Consider the following 23,239-nt stretch of genomic DNA (forward strand, 5'->3'; position numbering starts at 1 on the left):
TCTCGTGTTACGCATCACGCTTGAGCTTCAGCAAGAACCAATGAGGTTCATTCTCGTGTTACGCATCACATTTGATCTTCAGCAAGAACCAATGAGGTTCATTATCGTGTTACGCATCACATTTGATCTTCAGCAAGAACCAATGAGGTTCATTCTCGTGTTACGCATCACATTTGATCTTCAGCAAGAACCAATGAGGTTCATTCTCGTGTTACGCATCACGTTTGAGCTTCTGCAAGAACTATTGAGGTTCATTCTCGTGTTACGCAGCACGTTTGATCTTCAGCAAGAACCAATGAGGTTAATTCTCGTGTTACGCATCACGCTTGAGCTTCAGCAAGAACCAATGAGGTTCATTCTCGTGTTACGCATCACATTTGATCTTCAGCAAGAACCAATGAGGTTCATTATCGTGTTACGCATCACATTTGATCTTCAGCAAGAACCAATGAGGTTCATTCTCGTGTTACGCATCACATTTGATCTTCAGCAAGAACCAATGAGGTTCATTATCGTGTTACGCAGCACGTTTGAGCTTCAGCAAGAACCAATGAGGTTCATTCTCGTGTTACGCAGCACGTTTGAGCTTCAGCAAGAACCAATGAGGTTCATTCTCGTGTTACGCATCACACTTGAGCTTCAGCGAGAACCAATGAGGTTCATTCTCGTGTTACGCAGCACGTTTGATCTTCAGCAAGAACCAATGAGGTTCATTCTCGTGTTACGCAGCACGTTTGATCTTCAGCAAGAACCAATGAGGTTCATTCTCGTGTTACACATCACGCTTGAGCTTCAGCAAGACCCAATGAGGTTCATTATCGCGTTACGCAGCACGTTTGATCTTCAGCAAGAACCAATGAGGTTCATTCTCGTGTTACGCAGCATGTTTGATCTTCAGCAAGAACCAATGAGGTTCACTCTCGTTTTACGCATCACGCTTGAGCTTCAGCAAGAACCAATGAGGTTCATTCTCGTGTTACGCATCACATTTGATCTTCAGCAAGAACCAATGAGGCTCATTATCGCGTTACGCATCACGTTTGAGCTTCAGCAAGAACCAATGAGGTTCATTCTCGTGTTACGCATCACGTTTGATCTTCAGCAAGAACCAATGAGGTTCATTATCATGATCTCTTAATGAGGTTAATTTTTTCAGTGTTGTTTAAGTCCTTAAAATTCAAGTTTACTGATTCTTGACAAAATATTTACTATATATTTTGCTTTATAATATGTATTTTACAGTACATTACGTAATTATATTTTTTATTTTATATGTATTTTTCCCTGTTGTGTAATCTAAAAGAAGTAACTACATACATCTAACCTAGTATTTTTTTATTTTTTTATTATTATTATTATGTGGGATCAAATGGACATGTTATATCACTTATCATAGATTGACTCTTTAAATCATGCAGGATTATAAACTGCCATAATGCCATATGTGATTTCCACATGGATACACACATCTGTGTAGAAATGAGCATTAGTGTGAGCGGTGTATCTCCGTGGGTCTGTGTGTTTTTAATCTCAGTGTGGTGCCTGTCGCTCTGTCCTCTGCTGCCCCGCTCAGAGATCAGGGACGCTCTAATAAGCTGTTGGACTGATGTTTGGCCAGTACATTTTCTCTGCATTTCAAACTGTTTCCAGGAAGAAAAATAACTGATTAAGGATTAAACAAAGCTTGAAAGGGGTCTTTGGATGCCTGCGGTTTAAATCAAACCGAAATCTCAAGTTTAGTTAGTGCATCTTGCTATTAGTATTGCTCGTACAGTATTTAGGGTTGGGGATTTGAACACACCCATAGCAGTAAGTATTAAACTTTAGCTTGTAACTTGATTTGCACCATTGAATGAGACTGGTGTGATAATAAACTTAAGAGTAGAAAGCTGCTCCGTTTTCGACTGCAAGAAGAACTGGAGCGCGTCACATAAATTATCCGAAACTTTGGCTACTTGCCTCACAGACATGATAAATAGGCATATAGAAATGTCTAGCTTGAAATGTCTACTTTTAAACAAACCAATTCGAATCAAAAACAAATATTCTCTGATTATTTAATCCAAATGAAAGGTGCATTTCTCTCTATAGGCGGCACGCGTTCATTATACTGCGGAGATGGCGAGTCAGCAACGTCAACATCATCATTGCAGCCAACACTGACTCAGAAAACACTTGTTTATTAATAAACAAATTAAAATATCTCCTTGTTATTTTTTCCAGACACATTCATAATCATTAGGCTACATTTGCCAGTGCTTTGCCTCAAGCTTTATGAGTGCGAGGCATATATTCTGCCCCCCAACAACCTATAATATGAGTCTCTGAGTCTGTAAAAAAAAGTCAACAAAAAGAAAAACATTTTTGTTAATATGTAATCTTGTTAAAACGGATTTCATAAAATTGGTATCGAAAAAAGTATCGGTCAGGAACCGGTATCGAAGCCAAGGTAATCGATATCGAGAATTTGAGTAAGTGTATTTTAGCAATCATACTAAATTAGGCATCATTCGGAAGCTTAAGCACACAACATTCATCATGTTAAAACCATTTTGAAATTAGACATTGCATTACCATTGAAATGGTACTTAAAATTATTTTAGCTGTCTCATTTTTTGCGATATCAACTTCAAATTTGGAACACAACTTGGTTAGACATGTCATTGATTTTAGAGTACAAATTATTTTGTAAAATATATGTTGTATAAAATACATTGTTTAGTTTAGTACATTTGCTTTACAGTAAACCTAAACCTCTCTAACTTTTTTTCCAAGTGCTTTCACTTCTCTGTAAACCTTGGTCTATGTTACAAAGCATTTATAAATTACAACCATTTAAGTTCAGATTGATGCTCAAAAAGAGAGGTGACAGTTAATAGGTTATGATATTGATGATATCTTCAGAAATTTCTGGAAAACACTCAGTATTTACAACAGCCCAAAACTGCAGCATCTGTCAATTTCTCTCTCCCATTGACGCAAATTCAATTGGAGATTCATTAGCCTGAAACATTGCCTGCCTCAAAGCACTTGAGCACTTCTGCATGAATGTCTCATAAGCAGTCAGTGTGAATGGTGGCTTTGCATTGGGAGGCTGAATTTATAGCCCGCTGGATCATTCCATGTTCAAAATGGAAGCCACGCTATGAACTAACCTCTCTCTGGCAGAAACCTCTTTTCCACAGCCATAAAAGCTTGTATTATGAATGAAGGGGGTTGATGTTTAAAATAATCATTCTCATGCTGACTGTTAGCTCTTTCCAGCTAACTTGAGCATCCCAGCTGACTTTAGCATGCAAACATCTGTTTTTATCAACACTATACAGCACAGTCTTTACAAAAAAGTGCAGATCTGGACATAAAAAAAAAAAAATTTTTGGTAAAACCCATTTTGCTATCAAGATGGATTTCTAATTAAGTTTGGGGTAACTACTAGTGTGACAATAGCTTTTCCAGAGCAAAAAAAAAAACTTTTTGTCTAACAAGAATTGTCTAATTCTAAGTATGAAACTCAACATTGCTTGTTTTATATCACATTATTGCGCATGACCGCATGTATAGTTTACAAATTTTGGCATTGTGTTTTTTGAATACTGTTCATGACAAATTGCTTCATTTTTACTGTAAGTTGCTTTTGATTACAGCGTCTGCTAAACTAATAAATGTAAATAGCTTTGTTAGTAGCTTCTACAATTCTTTTTTTTTTTTAAGTTAAAGTAAGTGTTCATGCTACCTTAAATTAAGTTTAGTCAACTTGAAATGTGAAGTTGTAGTAGGTGACAACCTATATATTTGAGTTCTCAACAAGATAAATCTGGGATAAATCTAACTCTACAATTCTACAGTATAGCTGCCTACTTTTTATGACTACCTTTACATTTTAGTATTTTAGCAGACTTTATCCAAAGTGACTGTCAACTTGAAGTGTGAACTTTGAGTTATCTCAACAAGTTCAATTCAGGGACGTTATTCTACTGCTAAATTTTGTTTTATAGAAGAATTTAGGACTTTTCTTTGATTTATGGTAGTAGTTTAAGTGTTTGCGGAAGGAGTGTGTCTTCAGCTGTTTCTTATAGTTTGTAGAAGTGTATTCTAATGTAGTCAGGCTGATTTGGTAAAAAATAATGATTTTGATTTGAACAAAATCTGTTAATTTAGATGACTTCTGGAAACATCTAAATGACAATCTTAGACTTTGTTCCAGCAGGACTGACTTTGTAAGGGAGAATAAACAAAAGAATGAAATGGATAGGAATGATCAGGATTTTATCCGTACAGTTTCTGCATGTCTTACAGCGTCAATCTGAGGTGAAGCTGCAGTTGTTCTCCCATGGCAAAACATAATCAGCTGAATTTTTCATGAAATGATTTTGCTTTGCTGAACTTGATTGGCATCCGCTGACATGGACAGCTGTGTTCAACCAATCAAACGTCATGTTCCACCCACACGTCTTGAGACATCTGTCAATCCCGGCAGAAACAAGCTTTGTGTGTGGAATGTTAAAGACGGCTATTGTTGCTGTGCTTCTGATGGACAGCATCATCTCCCTGGATCTCGAACGCAAGCCTGTTACATTCATCTTAAAGGGCACCTATTATGCAAAATTCACTTTTACATGGTGTGTTGACTTTGAACATAAATGTGTGTTGGCAGTGTGTGAGCAAAACCACCCTAGAATGCTAAAAATCCACCCAGTAGTTTTTTTACTATCTCAATAAATCACAAGCACTGTCTCAGAACGCCCTGTTCTAGATTTCCCTCACTGTGACGTAGAAATGCGCTAAGCCCCACCGACGCGGTTTGATTGACAGTCTGGTTTTGGCATAGACCCCGCCCTCTGTGATCTGCATCCTCCATTGTTTCAACGACAGCCGGTGTGTAATGTCTCATAAGAAGTGTAACTTAGGTGTTCTGTTGTGGAATTTAAGAATGGACATAGTAGTCTTCACTGACATCAGAGCCACTTAAACTTCCTTCATTTTCTGACTGACTGTTTAGTGAACGAGGGTCAAAGTTAATCAATTGTGGATCATTGCCTACAGTTCGCGATTCAACGTCACCTCCAGAAGTAAGTGTATTTTATGATTTTTGAGCAAATAGTCATTTCAATCGATGTCAGTCAGTTCAACAACAAATGCGTCTAAAGCTATTTATTGTCGTCGTCATAGATGTCTCAACAAACAACGTCAGACAGTTTTATGTCACGTAGGCTATCATTTTTGCAGCAATTACAAATGTAAATAAATTAAGGTCTGCTCTATCTCCATAGACAGTATATAAACGTCTATCTCCCTCCCCTTAAGAAAAAAATAAATAAATCGTTTGTACTTAGCAAACGTTATCACAGTATTTGTGTGTGTGTGTGTGTGTGTGTGTGTGTGTGTGTGTGTGTGTGTGTGTGTGTGTGTGTGTGTGTGTGTGTGTGTGTGTAGTTTAAAAAATGTGCGCGAATGTTATCACAGTTCGTCCATAATTGCAAAGGGGACGCGATTAAAACTTTGTAAGTACATAAATGTATCAAATAACCATTCCGAGACGTTTAGTCCATTCTCATTCGTGTCTCTTCATCATCTGGGTCCAGCAGCAGGGCGGGGATATGCAGCTCATTAACATTTAAGGTGGTACACTCCAAAACAGCTCTTTTTAAAACAGGCCCCAAAAATGACATTTTCAAATGGTTATAATAAATTAACTGTGGGGTATTTTGTGCTGAAACTTCACAAATGCATTCTGGGGACACCCAAGACCAATATTACATCTTGTAAAAAGGGGCATAATAGGTGCCCTTTAAATCTTTCTATAACAATTTTCATGCAGAAAATAACTGATTAAAATAAACTCCATATACAAATCACAAATGAAATCTTTTTAATATTGCAACTGTTTTTCCTAAGACAGCAATACAATTAATTAAAGAGACTTTGCAGAAAAAAACCCAAGAAAGACCTCATTCAAGGAACCTCTGAGCAATAAAGTTGTCTTCTGCTTTGACAAGTTGAAATGTTAGCATTACATGCTAAACTAGTCGTATTGTGTTTGATTGAGGCCTATGAGTGTGATTTGAGATCAGGTGCTGAGATGAACAGGGCTGTTGGGGTTTGGGTTCTTGTTTTTATCTGCAGGCAGCTGTCAAAATGTTGAGTGGAAAATGTTAATCTTTCCGTGTGATTGCATTGACCCCAAAGCATCAATGGCACACCGTCACTGTGTGATTGTCTTCGTGACAGCCGCCCACCTCTTACTGGTGTGAAATCGCTTTCCTGGTAAAAAAACACTACCTGTGTCTGTGGACACAGGTGGGACCCAGCTGGATTTTGTGCTGCTGTCACATTAAGATACAAATTTAACATATGAATGTCAGATATATGCGTGCAAATGTGGCAGTTACCCTGTGGGAAATTATTAGTAGCCTAAGTGTGATGTTTGCCTTGCAGCCCCTATAGGACCAATAGACCAAATCACTGAGGTAATGTTTCAACTGCAAAGTCAACTAGATATCTGTGAGCTATGTGCACAAATCTGAAACCAATGAATCGATTTAATCTGTGACCTTTAGCACCCAACAGCATTGTGTCATTTCAATAATCTGACCTCTCATGTTGTGATGTGACTCAAGGGGCCCTATTTTAACGATCTGAAACGCAAGTATCAAGCGCGAAACGCAAGTAACTTTGTGGGCGGGTCTTGGGCGCTGTTGCTATTACACCGGCGGGATAAATGACTCTTGCGCCCGACGCAAATCTAAAATGGGTTGTTCTGAAGTAGGTTGATTATTCATAGGTGTGGTTTGGGCGTAACGTGAAATAAACCAATCAGAGCGACATCTCACATTCCCTTTAAGAGCAGGCACGCTTGTTCCATGGCGGTTTGCTATTATAACGGCGGATTTGCCAGGCGCACGCCAGGAGCGGTTCAAAGCCGAGGAGACCGACGTTCTCGTCAGGGCCGTAAAACACAGAGAAGTGACATTGGGGATGGAGAAACACACCCAAATTAGCTTCAGTTAAACGGGTGTATAATAATTTGGGTAAATGTGTAAGCTAGATATATGCCTATTTTTTCACATCTTCATGGACACAACAATGATTTCCCTCATGTGATAATATTTTTACTTGTAATAATGTATGGTTTTCTAAAAATGAGAACTGCTGCGTCTGTGTGTAGATGAGATAAGCAAAGTGTATGCGCGTTGTGCACACACTACATTGGATATGGCCAAGCATGCGCCCTTAAAATAGCATATGAATAACATGCGCAACGCGCCACTGACTTTAGACTAGGTTTTTCCTGGTCAGTGGAAAAATTGTTTTCTAAACCTGCAAAATACGTTTGCGTCGGAACACGCCTCCTCTTTGCGCTGAACCGCCACCGGGAGCGCAAATGCATTTTGCTAGTTTACCGACGTGCGTCTGTGGAGGGAAAAGTCTGCTGTGCGCGGGTGCAAAATAGGAATGATACATGCGTCGGTGTACAAAGTCAATTGCGCTGGGTGCAAGATAGGGCCCAAGCACTTTTATTACAGTTTTTCTCGATTGTTTAAACACTATAACCAGGCTTTTAAACAAAAATTTCAAAACCATAATGCCATTTATCAAAAAGCACACCATATTTCCTTAAACTATAAACACTATTCCCTGTTTTGACACATGAGTCAGATTTGTTGAACTGTCACTGCAAAACTCTACACACAAATCCCTTCATTTCTCATTGCCTAGACCATGTTGTCATTTAGAAAGCACTAGCATTCAATATTGTTCACTCAAGTCAGCACAGCTTCAGCTCAGTTAGCACACAATTACCCAAGTGGAAACACTAAGAGTCAAAATTTAATACACATCAATCAGAACCTTCAATAGATAGATAAAAGGGCCCAAATCAGTTTATTGAGTTTTGGAACAATGGATCCAGAAAGACATGAAGGAAGAGATCGAGGAGGGATAAGAAGGTGGAGGAGGAAGGGCAAGGGCAAGAAGACAAGCAGTCTCAGATGAAATTCAAGCCACTCTAGTTGCCCATGTCTTTGTCAATGGTATGACTATGAGGGAGGCTGGGCTACGAGTAAGGTCAAATTTGAGTCGCTTTACCGTCGCCTCGAGAACCTTCAGGGAGGAGTGGTGGCAAACAAAATTATATCACTGAATAAGAGACAAACATTTCCAATAGTCTTTGATGAGGTGTAAAACAGGAGTAAAACAGGAAACAAGTTTTTGTGTGTGTGTGTGTGTGTGTGTGTGTGTGTGTGTGTGTGTGTGTGTGTGTGTGTGTGTGTGTGTGTGTGTGTGTGTGTTGTACTGTGTAGTACATGAATGAATAAAAATGTGCCAATGGTTGTGTCTTTTGTGTTCATCATGTGAAAAGGTTTGTGAGGGGGGGAACCACAAGCAACATAACTTACCAGTTTTGGAAATGTTGTTTTGAATTTATTGCACCAGTGTGTTAGACTATGTTGTAGTGTGTGTGACTTTGAGGGCTTGTGTGTCCTGTCTGAGGGCAAAGTTAGTTTTTTCAGCAAGAGTGAATGGTTTTGAGTGTAGAGCTTCATTTTGACCTGAAAATTGGATGTTTGGGGAATTGGGTGAGACGTTATGGATTTGTGTTTATAGTTTTGAGAATACGACGCATAGTTCAAGAAATGTGTTTAAGCAATCGAGAAAAACTGTAAAAAAGATAACCATTAGTCACTGGTAATTCCACTCCATAATTTGGTAACACTTGATTTGGTCCCCTTTAGATATTCTTTTGACTATAAGTAACGTTGCATCTACATGTCTACTAACTCTCAATAGTGTTAGTAGAGCATTAGTTTTCTGTTAGGGTTAGTAGAATAAGTTGACATGTTTGCAAAGTTACTTATAGACAGTAGAATATGTGTTGGGGGAGCATCAAAACAAAGTGTTAGCAGTTATTAAACAGACGGTCTACTAATACTCTAATGAGAGTTAGTTGACATGTGGGTGCAACGTACAACGTCAACAGAATGTTCAAAGGGGACCATCAAAATAAAATGTTACCAATAATTTCACCATTATTTATTGTTATAGCTTTCCCCTCATTCAAATTTCCTCCGACATTCTAATTGTTTTAACAAACATATCAAGGACTGCAGAGCATTTGAGGGGTTTGGAGAAAGTCTTTCCTGGAAGTGGGATATTGAAGATGGATTTGATAAGACTAACAGCTTTAGTTAATCAATCGTCTTTAAAAGCTCAATTAATCAAGCTTATAGTCTTACAAAGATGAGCTTCTGCAGACACTTCTGAACATCTATATTCTGTCAGTATCCTATAATCTAGAGTTTGTGTATACACCATCATTCAAAAGTTTCAACTATGGTGACATTTATTTGATTTAAATAAAAATACTTTATTATTACAAATGTTTTTACTGTAACTTTTGATCAATATACTGCATCCTTGCTGAATAAAAGTATTTTCATTTTCTATTTTGTTTAAAAAAAAAATCTTACTGACCACAAATGGTAGTGATCAGTACCTGAAATGATATGTATATATATATTTTAGTACTTAAATTATGGAGATCAATATTACATTTACATAAACTGTGTGTATATACACTACCGGTCAAAAGTTTTAGATCGGTAAGATTTTTAATGTTTTTAAAAGAAGTCTTTTCTGCTCACCAAAGCTGCATTTATTTGATTAAAAATACAAACAAAAACTGTAATATTGTGAAATATTATTACAATTTAAAACAGCTGTTTTCTATGTGAATATATAGATAATTTTCAGCATCATTACTCCAGTCTTCAGTGTCACATGATCCTTCAGAAATCATTCTAATATGATGATTTGATGCTCAAGAAACATTTATGATTAATATCAATGTTGAAAACAGTTTTTACATTTTTATTTCATGATGCTATGATGAATAGAATAGAATTATCTGAAATCTAAAGCTTTTGTAACATTAAACACTACCGTTCAAAAGTTTGGGGTCAGTAAGAATTTTAATTTTATTTTTGGGGGAAATAAATAAAATAAATCAATACTTTTATTCATCAAGGATGAGTTACACTGATCAAAAGTTACAGTAAAGACATTTATAATGTTAGAAAATATTCTATTTTAAATAAACGCTGTTCTTTTGAACTTTCTATTCATCAAATAATTTTGAAAAAAAAAATACACAACTGTTTTAAACATTGATAATAATAATGAATGTTTTTTGAGCATAAAATCAGCATATTAGAATGATTTCTGAAGGATCATGTGACCCTGAAGACTGGAGTAATGATGTCGAAAATTCAGCTTTCATTTGAGGAATACATTACATCTTAAAATATATTAAAATAGAAAACAGTAATTTTAAATTGTCATAATATTTCACAATATTACTGTTTTTTATTTATTTATTGTTTTTTATCAAATAAATGCAGCCTTGGTGAGCAGAAGAGACTTCTTTTAAAAACATAAAAATACAGATCTAAAACTTTTGACCAGTAGTGTATATATATATATATATATATATATATATATATACAGTTTATGTAAATGTATTATTGATCTCTGTTTTGCAGAATTAAATGCTGCGTTTGTCACGCTGACGTTGGCTGGTGCTCTCAGATAGTTGCTTTGCAAAATGAACAGCCATTCAGTTGTGTTTGTTGTGTGCTTGTTTTCCAGATTACGATGTTTGGTAAAACAGTTGGAGAGGGGAGAGGCGTCTCTCGTAGACCTAAAGAAAAACCTGGAATATGCTGCCACTGTTTTGGAATCAGTCTATATTGAGGAAACAAGGTAAAGTATGGTGTTTACACTGTTATTTTACTCTACCACTCTCTGTTGCCAAATTTTGAAATAATATAACCACTGCCAATTGACTTGAAATGATAAACAAGTTGAAACTCGTACATTTAAAATTAGCTAGGAATGGAAAAATTACTTATTACTATTCTCATGTTGTTTCCTGAAATCCATCAGTTGTAAACGAACTGCCTGGACTGCATGGTCCGTTTTCAATGAATAATAATCTCCAGGCTATTTTCTATTCTCGTCAAAATCTTTGACTCCACTGCATTGCTCACAAAGCCGTAACAACACATTATTCCGTCTTTCCATGTCAGAGGCTAATCCAGCTTTTCCACACTAACCCTAAGTGGAGTCATTGTAAAGGGAAGATTGTAAAATTGGTCTGGGATCAGTCTAATGGAGCTTAAAGCAATTTACTCCTACTGATAGAGGTCAATTCAATTAGCAGTTAAAGATCTGTGCGCTTCAATCCCAAGATGCTTAGATTGAGTGAGTGGCCATTTGAGGGGGTCACAGGGTCAACGCTACTGCTTTGTCCTTCAGAATTACCTTTAAAACATTTTTTTTAAGGATGTAAATATTTGTTTGGGCAATGATTTGCATATTTTTAACAAAATGGCAATATTATGGTATGCTTTTGATTTACAGTACCTTTGATGTGCCATGCAAAATGCCATGCTATAGACCTTATGTAGCCCCGCCCCTTTTCAGCTCTGCGCTCGTTGTCTTTTGACTTCCGGTCTGTATTTTCATAGCGATTTTGCGTGCTTTAAACATTACAGTCCTCATGATAACTTTCGTTAACTTTACATTAAGTAAATCCACTTCAAAAGCGAATTACTCCTGGACAGCAATGCCATAGAAATATACAGAGCGACCGCAAAAACGGAAGTTAAAAGACAATATTCTAAAGATGGCGGCGCCCTCGTTTCTCTGGCGCATAAGGTCTATATGAATATGATAATCAAACAATCCATGTGATCCAAGCACTATGGTATTGCCATTTGATACCTTAATTAAGGGTATATGTGAGGGTTTTCAAGCTATTCTCTGGTTGAATGTGAACACGAAATTAAATAAATTCTATATGTTTTTAAGTTGAAGCTTATTTAGGCCAAATATTTTTTTTTTTATGTCAGCATATTAACTCTTATTTAAGCACAATAAATAAATAAATACGATACATTAATTAACAATCAAGCAATCTATATACAGTAGTGGCCAAAAGTGATGTCAGGCTTAGGAAAATTGACATCTTCACCCTTTAATAAAATATTATTAAATATTTTGTTTGCATATTGTGTAGTTGTGCTTGAAGTCAATTGTTTTATTTGTGATAATGCAATGAAACATGCCAAATTGTGCGGGCATCATTTTTGGCCAGGCTGACATACAAAGAAATTATGAACACATGCAAAAACAAGAAAGAACCAACAAAATATTAATAACTGATTATGTTGTACCCAACAAATGCTTTTTCCTGTGATCTTTTTGTCTTTCCTTCATACTTTAAATATTGCCTTTTTTGATAGTTTAATCAACTTGTAGGATCATATAAAAAACAATTATCCCCTCCGGACATCACTTTTAGCACATGTACATTAATAATAATTTATATATATAAAATATATACTTAATTTACTTGTTTATTTATTGTATTTTATTTTTTCATACTTGTTGTACTGCTTTTCATTTATGCTGGCTTTAATCTAAAACATTCTCGGATGTAGTGCAAACATTTTCCAGTAATGAGAATCACAATGGGAAACATTTAATTACAAAAAAAACAAAAACATTACAAGAGATTTTGGCAGGCAAAGAGTGTGTTTTAATCAAAATAATGTCACAATGCGCATTCACAAAATATAATTAGTTTCTTTTGGGTTGAAATGGCACCCAGATATGTTTTCATCAGGATGTGTGGATATGAGGCCATGCTGATAGCTTTATTGAGAGAACATAAATGAACACCTGCAGTTTGAAACGAGCCAAAAAACTCCTCCTTATCAGCGGCATTTCATTCCCGCTCAGTGATAGTGTTTAACGTCTCTGCGGGGAGATGAAGCCCTCCATCACGCCGCTTAAGTACCACTGATATCTTTTGATTCTGATGAGCAGAGTGAAGAAGAACAGCTGTGAATATCTAGATGCCAGAAAAGACACGACAAAAGCTTATGGAATTATGTAACTGGGACGTCATCGCGGCCCGGGATTATGACACACCCTCTCACTTGACAAACCACAGAGACCCCCGGTCCGGTCTGATCAGATTCATACTCGCTGTGTGATTTATGACAGTTGTGGCCTTTAAATCCATCATGACAGCTTATGTCTAGATACACAGATGTTTATGGCACAGTTACTGCGAAGATGTGTCAAATCAGACGTTAAATGTCAATCCATTTATACCTTGAGCTTCTTCCTTATTTACTAGACATGTTCTGCTGCACATAAAGGGAACATACTGTGGTATTACCATAATTATGCGGATGAGTTATGGATTAGTCTTTAACCAGTGGGTCTTGGCTTGGGCTTCACTCACAGTTTTGATTAAGTATAAATAGTCGTATATGCACAAAAAATACCTGTCGCAGAAGATATTTTAAGTGTAAGTGGTGATGACATTTAAAGTATCTTTCCCTCTCTCCCTTTTTGTCTAAGGCGATTGGTCGATACCGAGGATGAGCTCAGCGATATCCAATCAGATTCTGTGCCATCAGAAGTCCGTGATTGGCTGGCCTCCACCTTCACACGACAGATGGGGCTGATGATGCGACGGACAGAGGAGAAGCCGCGATTCCGCAGCATCGTACACGCAGTGCAGGCTGGGATATTTGTGGAGAGGTGGGGTTAACCACAAAGCAGTGTGCTAGAAACTATCCTAGCATTGTAGAAGCTATTCGTATTTTTAAATGAAACTTAGTTTTCCTTTTCTTTGACCCTTGCAATTTAAATTATTTTGCTATTCTCCCTTTAAAACTAATACGTAAACAGCCTCCAATATGATGTAGACATAAGTGTGTGTTGCAATGTCACATTTTGAACTCTTATTTTGGATGTCTGTCTTTTTCATTTCAAAGGATCAAAGGACATGATATTATAATATGTATTTATATTTTGAATTAGCTTTTTTATTTTTTTATTTTATAAAATGTATATTATATCAGTTAATTTTTTTGTATATATTTTAATTTTAATTTTAGTTTGATGTGCTTTTGTTGTTTTTAGTATTTATATATATAAATGTATGTATATTTAGGTGTAATTTATTTTTATTTCAGTTTTAGTTATTTTAGTACTTCAACTTGTTCTATTTCTTTTAGTTGCCAAGGTAAAAAAAAAAAAGAAAAAATTTGTTTTTCCAGCTAATGTTGTTTTCAGCTTTATTAGAAAATAAATACATTTAGCTGTTATTTTTCTTGTAACCAAGAACACAAAGCAGGAACCAAAGCAAGAATCAGTCTGAATCCTCTTTCCTCACCAGGCAGCATTAAAGTCTTCTGTGAAATTATTATAAATATATGCATTGAGCTTAATGTGAGTCAGCGTATGCATATACATCATCTTTTTGACAAGTCTGAATAAGTACAGTCACTCTGCCTCTCTCTCTCTCTCTCTCTCTCTCACTTCAGACAGCACTGCACATATAAATTGCTCTGACAAAGCATTTACTTAAAGAAAGTGCAGGTTGTCCTCTACATTTTATGTTTTGTCATTGTGAAGGTGAAGATTATGGCATTGTGTTTGGAGTGCCTGTGGTCTGTGCTGCCGCTTTCCATTGATGTGTTTATCTCTTTCTAACAGAATGTACCGCAGAACTTCTAACATGGTGGGACTGAGTTACCCTTCCTCTGTCATAGCTGTGCTTAAGGTAAAATACTCACACACTCTTCCATTCTCATAAGCAGCCATTGTCCAATGGCTCTCCAACTATTACAACATTTTTTTTTTTTTAAATTAAACTTTTAAAACATGCTTTTCAACATGCTTTTCACTTGTACCTTTTCACTTTTTAATTTGTTCATTAAAGAATTCAGAATTCAGTCATTTTTGTCTCCCCAGCCAAGCACATTTCCACCATGTTTCAGTAGCATTCTGTGGTGGAATTAGATTGAAAAAAAAAACAAAACATGGGTGTCGTCTTTCTCCTTTCGCTAGCACTCTGTCCTAAATGCACACAAATAATATTTTCACACTTTTTGTCAAATTATTTGTCTACAGCTTGATTGGAAATGATGCACACATATATACACTGCCTGGCCCAAAAATATATAGTCACTGTTTGGATTTAAATAGGCAAATGCTTATGGATCATTAGTGCAGAGATGATTATGTTTCTAGCATGTTATATGTTTGGCAACAGTTCTTCTAACCCTAATTGATTGAGTGTGTAGCTTTTCATTTCTTAAACAACCATGTAGGAAGACCATATTCCAGTATGACAATGTCAAGATTCATCAGGATCAAATTGTGAAAGAATATTTGTGAGAGAGCATGAAGAATCATTTCCACACATGAATCGGCTCCTCTGAGTCCAGAGCTTAAATTCAGTGACGTCTCTGGGATGTGCTGGAGGAGACTTTACACAGTGCTGGACTCTTGCATTGACAAAACAAGATCTGGACCAAAGATGTATGCACCTCTTGATGGAAATAAATGTTTTGCTGTTATTTCCATCAAGAGCTGCATCAATTTTTGGTAAAAATATTGTATTTCACAATACAATGTGAAAAAGCTACAGACTCCATCCATTAGGGTTAGAAGAACTGTTGCCAAACATAGAAAATGTTAGAAATATTAAAGTATCATTATATACAGTAGTGGCCAAAACTGATGTCTGGATGGATGTTTTTTTATGACCCTACAAGTTTGATTAAACAATCAAAATATGAGGAAAATATTTTATAAATGTTAAATATTTTAAACATGAAGGAAAAACAAAACACTAAACTTGTTTAAGGTATTTATCTGGCTTATCTGACTAAGATACAGGTTATATTTTACCGTCCAAAAAGAAAAGAAAAAATCCCCAAAAGCTCACAGGAGAAAGCATATATTGACTACAGCATATACCACAAATAAAACAAGTGACTCTTAGCACAACTATGTAATATAATTACAAAATCGTTAACACATTTTTTATAATAATAATTTTTAAAATAAGAATAATAAGTTTAAGATTAAAAGTCAGGGTCTGAGACAAGGGTAAAACAATAAGAAATGAACAAATATAAAGTAAGTTATAATACAGCATTTCTAAAGGCAGTTTTAATGTAACAAAAAAAAGGTTGAAATGTGGGGACATACAAATGCATAAAATTGTATTTTCTCTTAAAGGAAATATTTCACATTGCATTAATTACTTAGTCGACACACGAGAACCAATAGTGTTTGTTTAGCATCAAACCTGGCATGACGGAAGGAGCTAAGTTGAATATGCAGAGGGGAAGAGTGTCTGTGTGAGTTTGTTTCTCTGCTTTTTCTCCTCAGAATGTGGATAAGTGGTCGTTTGATGTATTTGCTCTGAACGAGTCGAGTGGCGACCACTCACTCAAATTCATCTTCTATGAGCTCCTCACCCGATACGACCTCATCAGCCGCTTCAAGGTGAAAGCAACTCTTGAAGAAGTGAGAGTAGAGGGCTGTAATGGTCTTTTTCAGAGTTATTAACACTGTATCTCTGACAGATCCCTGTATCAGCGCTGGTCTCGTTTGTGGAGGCTCTGGAAGTGGGTTACAGCAAACATAAAAACCCCTACCACAACCTGATACACGCAGCCGACGTCACACAGACGGTACACTACCTGCTCCTGAAGACAGGGATGGTGGTAAGCTGAAACACACACACACACACACAGATCACATCAGAGGTCCATGACTGGAATGAATTAGGCCATTAGGTCAAGAGGTCAGGACAGATCTATTATAATAATAATTATGTTCCCTTAATGGAAAAGACTCGAGCTCAGTGAAATAATCCATTAAATATGGCAGTCAGATGAAATTAGAGAAATGTTTTATTGATTTAATATACTGTAGGGAGAACAAGTATTTGATACACTGCCGATTTTGCAGGTTTTCCCACTTACAAAGCATGTAGAAGTCTGTAATTTGTATCATAGGTACTCTTCAACTGTGAGGGACGGAATCGAAAACAAAAATCCAGAAAATCACATTGTATGATTTTTAAGTAATTCATTTGCATTTTATTGCATGACATAAGTATTTGATCACTTTTTTATTTAAAGTTATATAAGTATTTGCACTCGTTCTGTGGGCGGCGATACAAAAATGCAGATGTACAATGTGTAGTTTTCACGACAGCCCTGAAGCATTTCGCATCATCCGGGCGGAATTAGCTGACAAATAAACATGAATTTCGAGTAAACATTGTTCATTTACAGCTACCGAACATAACAATACAAAACCGATTGAAAATCAGTGAAGTTACACTTTAATTGAACAAAAACTATTTTTTTATATTTCAAGTTTATATTAACAATAGCAACACTGCTCCAGGCTTGTGGAATCTCTTCCCTCGTGTTTACAGCGGCGAAATGCAACGACATTACTATACCCTTCATTATCAACATGCTCTTGCGGCAAAGACTGGTTTGTTGATTATAATGATCTAATGTGGCGTTGTTCCACTCGCTCTCAATTCAGAAACGGTGTTAATCATCTTGATAATGTTACGGTGACAACATGTCGAAGTCTGTGGGCACGAACTCAAAGAGTAACTGCGCAGAAACCCAGCGGCGTAATCATTAATTCTGCTGACAGAACACACATACACACATCTTAAGCTTTTTAATGAACAATCATATCAGGCCTGTCATAGAGCAGCGGCTTTCAGAAGAGAATCCTCATGCGGTTTTCTCATATGAGGGTCATTTACACAAATCTCTTTATCTCGCATCTGACTTGCTCACAGAGAGGCACGTCTCTCATCAGAATGCACTTCTGCAAGACAGATGCAGTGTGATGGTGTCATTTTGCACTCTGAACTGGAGTCTCTCTATTAAATGATTAAATATTAAGATGAAGTCCTGCGGGAAGCAGCGTGCAGCTGAAAGCTCAAGGTCCTTCAGAGCTTTAGATTCAAGATTGATCTGTGTTGAAACGTCCATTATTTTACTGCTATTGAATTTTAAAGTGCCCATATATTATATTTATTTATTTTTGGGGCTCTCCTAGAATACATTTACATGATTTAAAGGGATAGTTCACCTAAAAATGAAAATTAGCCCGTGATTTACTCACCCTCAAGTAGGGCTGTAACGATACGCGATATTAAACCGAAATCACGATACTCAGATCCTCGAACCTGTGTCGCGGTGTGAGAAGGCAGAATCGCGACACACCTCTTCCAACTCCCAGAGTTGTCCTTCCCGTCCAGATCCAATGCTTCCACATTTTTAAATTACTATTGGTCAATTCCAGCGTTATGGACGTGACATTTGCAGTCAAAATTTGAAATATAAATTCTCAGAAAACATATATATTGAAACGTCTGTTTATATATCCAAACTCCCTTAATAAAGGAGTCCAGACAAAAATATCAGTCTACACATGCGTTTTATATTTAATATGAGGGAACAAATGCTTGTAACAGACGTGACACAAAAAATCTTTAACTTTTAGGTGGCAAAAATAACCGCTCAATAATTAATATTGTTCTTTGGTGTTCAGTTTATACAGATTTTTCAAATGTTATTTAATAAAAAGTACTTTTTTTCCCTCAAAGATAGAAAAACAAATATCCAGTTTATAATAATCGCAGTTTGTATCGAATCGTGGGTCAAAAATCGTCATACGAACCAAATCGTGGGTTTGGTGTATCGTTACAGCCCTACCCTCAAGTCATCCTAGGTGTATATGACATTCTTCTTTCAGACGAATACAATCGGAGTTATATAAAAAAAAAATCCTGGTTCTTCCAAGCTTTATAATGGCAGTGAATGGCCGTTTCTGTTTTGAAGTCCATAAAAGTACATCTTTTAAACAAAAAACGAAATATATATCAAACAAGAAAAAATGTAGGACGGGGCATGATTTTCTCTATCAGGAGTTGATTGGATGGTTGTGGGTTTTTATTTTGTTTTTATTTTATAAATAATAAACGGAAACTGTTGGGTAGGTTAAAGAAAAACTACAACTCCCACCATTGGACTACAACTCTCCTACCTGGCTTTCACAGGTGTGATAATCACTGTTGATTGTCCTGATGTGTTTGAACACAGTTAAGTTGATTGCTACATTCATTGTCTGTATGCTCTGAGGATGGTCGTTTGACCGAAAGCTTGGTGATTAAATTTGCTTAAAGGATTTAAGTGTGCTGACAGTTTATTTATTTATTTTTAGACTTGTTTGTCTGGCACCTTGGTGATCGTGAGTGCGGTGTAACTTCTTCAAAAAATAAATAATAAACGGGAAACACCCCCCTGCTTGATTGCAGTTTGTCTCACATTGCTTTTATTATTATATTGAAAATAATATTAAAGTATATTATAATTTACTGTATAATGCAAAATTTGTGATGAATAAATAAAAAGCAGGTCACTACATTTAAATCATATCATGATATATACTAGTGTCTGTGAATATTAAACCACAAAAAGACTTTAAATATGAAAAGACCATTTAAATATGAATCATGCATGTTCTGCGTGTCTCTGTGTGAATGAGTGGCGGTTTCATTTCCCACTGAAGCACGCGTGACGCTCGTGGTGTTTTCAGCCTCTGTCGGCTCACTATATATATGAGGACATGAATGCATGAACTTCATCTCCAGAGCCGCTCTGAAATTTTACTGTTTAATATGAGGAAAAACTATCGCCATATCATAAAAACACCGAAACTCAAAGGTCTTCATGGCAACCCATCAAAATAAGTTCGGTTTAACTTGACAGAAATATATTACTGTTGTACAGTAGATTAAGCTAAATCTCTTTATTTTATCTCTGTCCCGCCCTCGTCATCAGAGAAGAGAAGAGATGTCACTGTGAGAGGGAGGGGAAGTTATTTTGATGAAAGATTACAAGGGCACATGAATAAAAAAAATAATAATAATGATGTGCACGGATACATCATATATTGCAAATACTGCAGTATTCCATAAAAAATATGAATTGGCAATTTTGATTTCATGGTGAAAACTTAATCTAAAATGTTTGTTCTAAAGTTCACAGTCATAAAAATGCACTTGATGTAGCAAATGTAAAAATACAGTACCGATCAAAAGTTTGGAAACATTACTATTTTTTAAGTTTTTGAAAGTGGTTCACCAAGGCTGCATTTATTTGATGAAAAATACAGAAAAAAACTGTAATATTGTGAAATATTTTAACATTTTTAAATAATGGTTTTCTATTTTAATATACTTTAATATATTATTTATTTCTGTGATGCAAAGCTGAATTTTCAGCATCATAACTCCAGTCTTCAGTGTCACATGATCCTTCAGAAATCATTCTAATATGCTGATTTGATACTGCGTTATTATCAATGATGGAAACAGTTGTGCTTGCTTAATATTTTTTTTTTAAACTTGTGATTATTTTTTTTAGGATTCATTGATGAATAACAGCATTAATTAAAAATGGAAATCTTTTCTAACAATATAAATCTTTACTATCACTTTTTATCAATTTAACACATCCTTGCTGAATAAAAGTAAGAAATTTCTTTCAAAACAAAGAAAGAAAGAAAATACTGACCCCAAACTTTTTAACTTTAGTGTATATTGTTACAAACATATTTCTATTTTAATTAAATGCTATTCTTTTTTTAGCGTTTTATTCATCAAAGAATCCTGAAAAAAAGTATCACAGGTTATGAAAAAAATATTAAACAGCAAAACTGTTTCCAACATTGATAATAAATCAGTGTTAGAATGATTTCTGAAGGATCATGTGACACTGAAGACTGGAGTAATGGCTGATAAAAATTCAGCTTTGCATTACAAAAATAAATCATGTATTAAAATAGAACACCGTTATTTTAAATTGTAATAATATTTCACAATATTACTGTTTTTCTGTATTTTTCATCAAATCAATGATGAGCATAAGATACTTTGTTCAGAAACATTAAAAATCACTTTTGACGGTATTGTATTTCTAAGGCAGTTGTGATGTGACAAAAAAGAAAAGATTGAAATGTAGGATCATAAAAATGCCCAAGATATTATGCTCTCTGAAAGGAATATTTCACTCAAATCTAAGCACAGTTTGAGATGTTTACTAGGCTTTTTTTAATCAGGAAAACATCTTAGAAGATGGTGATTTCAGCAGAGGTCTCTATTTGCTCTTTTCCATTAAGGAGAAATGAGATGTTAAAGAGCTCTCATGCGTGATGTTTCTTTCCTCTCCAGCACTGGATGACGGAGTTGGAGATTTTAGCGATGCTTTTCGCCGCTGCCGTCCACGACTACGAACACACTGGGACCACAAACAACTTCCACATCCAGACCAGGTAAAGCATGAGAGCGCTCGGTGAGTCATCCATCAGACTCCTACGCTAGAGTCACAAAACCTCAACATGAGCCGGCTGGATCAAACTAGCATGAACAACAGGCTTTCTGACCAAAACCTGACCTGGGACAAATGACAACAATGGGGAAATGGGAATAAAACAAAAACACAGTGTTTTTTCTCCTGGTTTCCTTGTGTCAGTGAATTGGTTTGGGGGCTTATTTGTATGATGTAAAAAGTTTGGGGTTGATAAGACTAAATGAAATGTTTTTGAAAGAAGTCTCTTTCAAAGCTTGCATTTATTTGACCAAAAATACAGTGAAACCGTAATATTGTGAATATATTATTACAATTTCTACAGTTTTCTATGTGAATGTTTATTTCTGTGACTTATTTCAGCATTATTACTCCAGTCTTCAGTGTCACATGATCCTTCAGAAATCATTCTAATATGCTGATTTGCTGCTCAAGAAACATTTCTGATTATTATCAATGTTGAAAACAGTTGTGCTGCTTCATATATTTGTGGAAACCATAATAAAAAAATGTCAGGCTTCTTTGTTGAATAGAAAAAGGAAAACTGTGTGTATTGAGTTTGCACTCGTTCCTTCAGGTCGGACACAGCCATCCTGTACAACGACCGCTCTGTCCTGGAGAGTCATCACGTCAGCGCTGCATATCGACTGCTTCAGGACGACGACGAGATGAACATCCTGTACAACCTCTCCAAAGATGACTGGAGGTACAGCACCATTTCACATCCATCATTCTGTACATTTTCATCATTATCTCACTTCTTTTGCCTCCAGAGAACAGACAAACTGACAGTTTGACATCAATTTTCTGTAACTGCAATATCATGATATGTCTTAGTAACTGAGTGTTTCTTCAACTATTGATTTTGATTAGATTTTTATTCAAATTTGGATATTTCCGAAAACTTTTTTTTCTTTTTGTTAAAATAAGGTCTCCTTTATTTATTCATTCAAACTTAAAGCCAGACTCCAAAAAATAGCATATACTGCTATATATATATCGCCTAGTGGTTAGGGAGTTGAACTGGTAACCCAAAGGTTGCTGGTTCGATTCCAGAACCGGTGGGAAATGACTGAGGTGCCCTTGAGCAAGGCACCTAACCCCTAATCGCTCCCCGGGCGCCACACAAAGGCTGCCCGCTGCTCTGGGTGTGTGCATTCACGTTTGCAGTGTGTGTGTGTTAACTACTCACTACTCTGCTCCTAATGTGTGTGCATTAACTTGGATGGGTTAAATGCAGAGGTCAAATTCCAAGTATGGGTTACCATACTTGGCCGTCACGTGTCACTTTCACTTTCACTTTCACTTTCACTTTCACATTAATTACATCTTCAATAGTCTAATTAGATAACTGTACTAATTACTCTCTAAAAAGTATTGGATTACTTATTAGTAATTACTTTCTAAATCCCATATCAACCTCAACCAGTCGAACAATACAAGGATAGACATGAAACCGCTCTTTTAATTCTTTAAAATAAACAATTTACAATTGCATAAATTCTTGAAATGAGCAAAGTGTGTAAAGGGAGAAGGTTACATTAAAAACGTACATTCTAACATTAGTTATAACATTTTGATGTTAAATCCACTATTGTTTTATATAGATTTGTTCTATAGTTTATACGGTATTTAATGCAACTACAGTAATAATTACTTAGTAATTAATGTTTTATTACAGTAATAATTACTTAGTTATTAATTAGACCAACCAATATTGTCAAATTATGCTAAATATGTGAAAATATTTAATTGGATGTTTAATTGGGTGTATTAATAGATATATAAAATGCTAGTTGTCAAATTAGCCTTAGCCAGACAAAGAAGTTGGTTTAGAAAAATTACACACAAAAAAAAGTGAACAGGTTTTAAAGTGCTATAATTTTAAGAGTCTAAATGCTCATAGTTGAAGAAACACCCAGCAAAGGGCCAGATATACTAACAGCTTGCTCTAGTGC

General features: G+C 35.9%; 1 protein-coding gene across 2 annotated transcripts in view; it reads left to right on the forward strand.

Moving 5' to 3' along the window:
• The window catches only part of LOC309501072 (dual specificity calcium/calmodulin-dependent 3',5'-cyclic nucleotide phosphodiesterase 1C-like), a 57,203-nt gene that overhangs the window by 20,562 nt on the left and 13,402 nt on the right, over window positions 1–23,239 (forward strand). For both annotated transcript variants that reach the window (XM_082173036.1, XM_082173035.1), the window contains exons 3-9: window positions 10,645–10,758; window positions 13,432–13,614; window positions 14,575–14,641; window positions 16,261–16,377; window positions 16,458–16,598; window positions 21,146–21,246; window positions 21,859–21,987. In XM_082173036.1, coding sequence (XP_082029162.1) covers window positions 10,645–10,758; window positions 13,432–13,614; window positions 14,575–14,641; window positions 16,261–16,377; window positions 16,458–16,598; window positions 21,146–21,246; window positions 21,859–21,987 — 852 coding nt within the window. The remainder of the gene's footprint in view (window positions 1–10,644; window positions 10,759–13,431; window positions 13,615–14,574; window positions 14,642–16,260; window positions 16,378–16,457; window positions 16,599–21,145; window positions 21,247–21,858; window positions 21,988–23,239) is intronic.

Source organism: Leuciscus leuciscus (genome assembly GCF_965113295.1).
Source record: "Leuciscus leuciscus genome assembly, chromosome: 6".
NCBI classification, from domain to species: domain Eukaryota; kingdom Metazoa; phylum Chordata; class Actinopteri; order Cypriniformes; family Leuciscidae; genus Leuciscus; species Leuciscus leuciscus.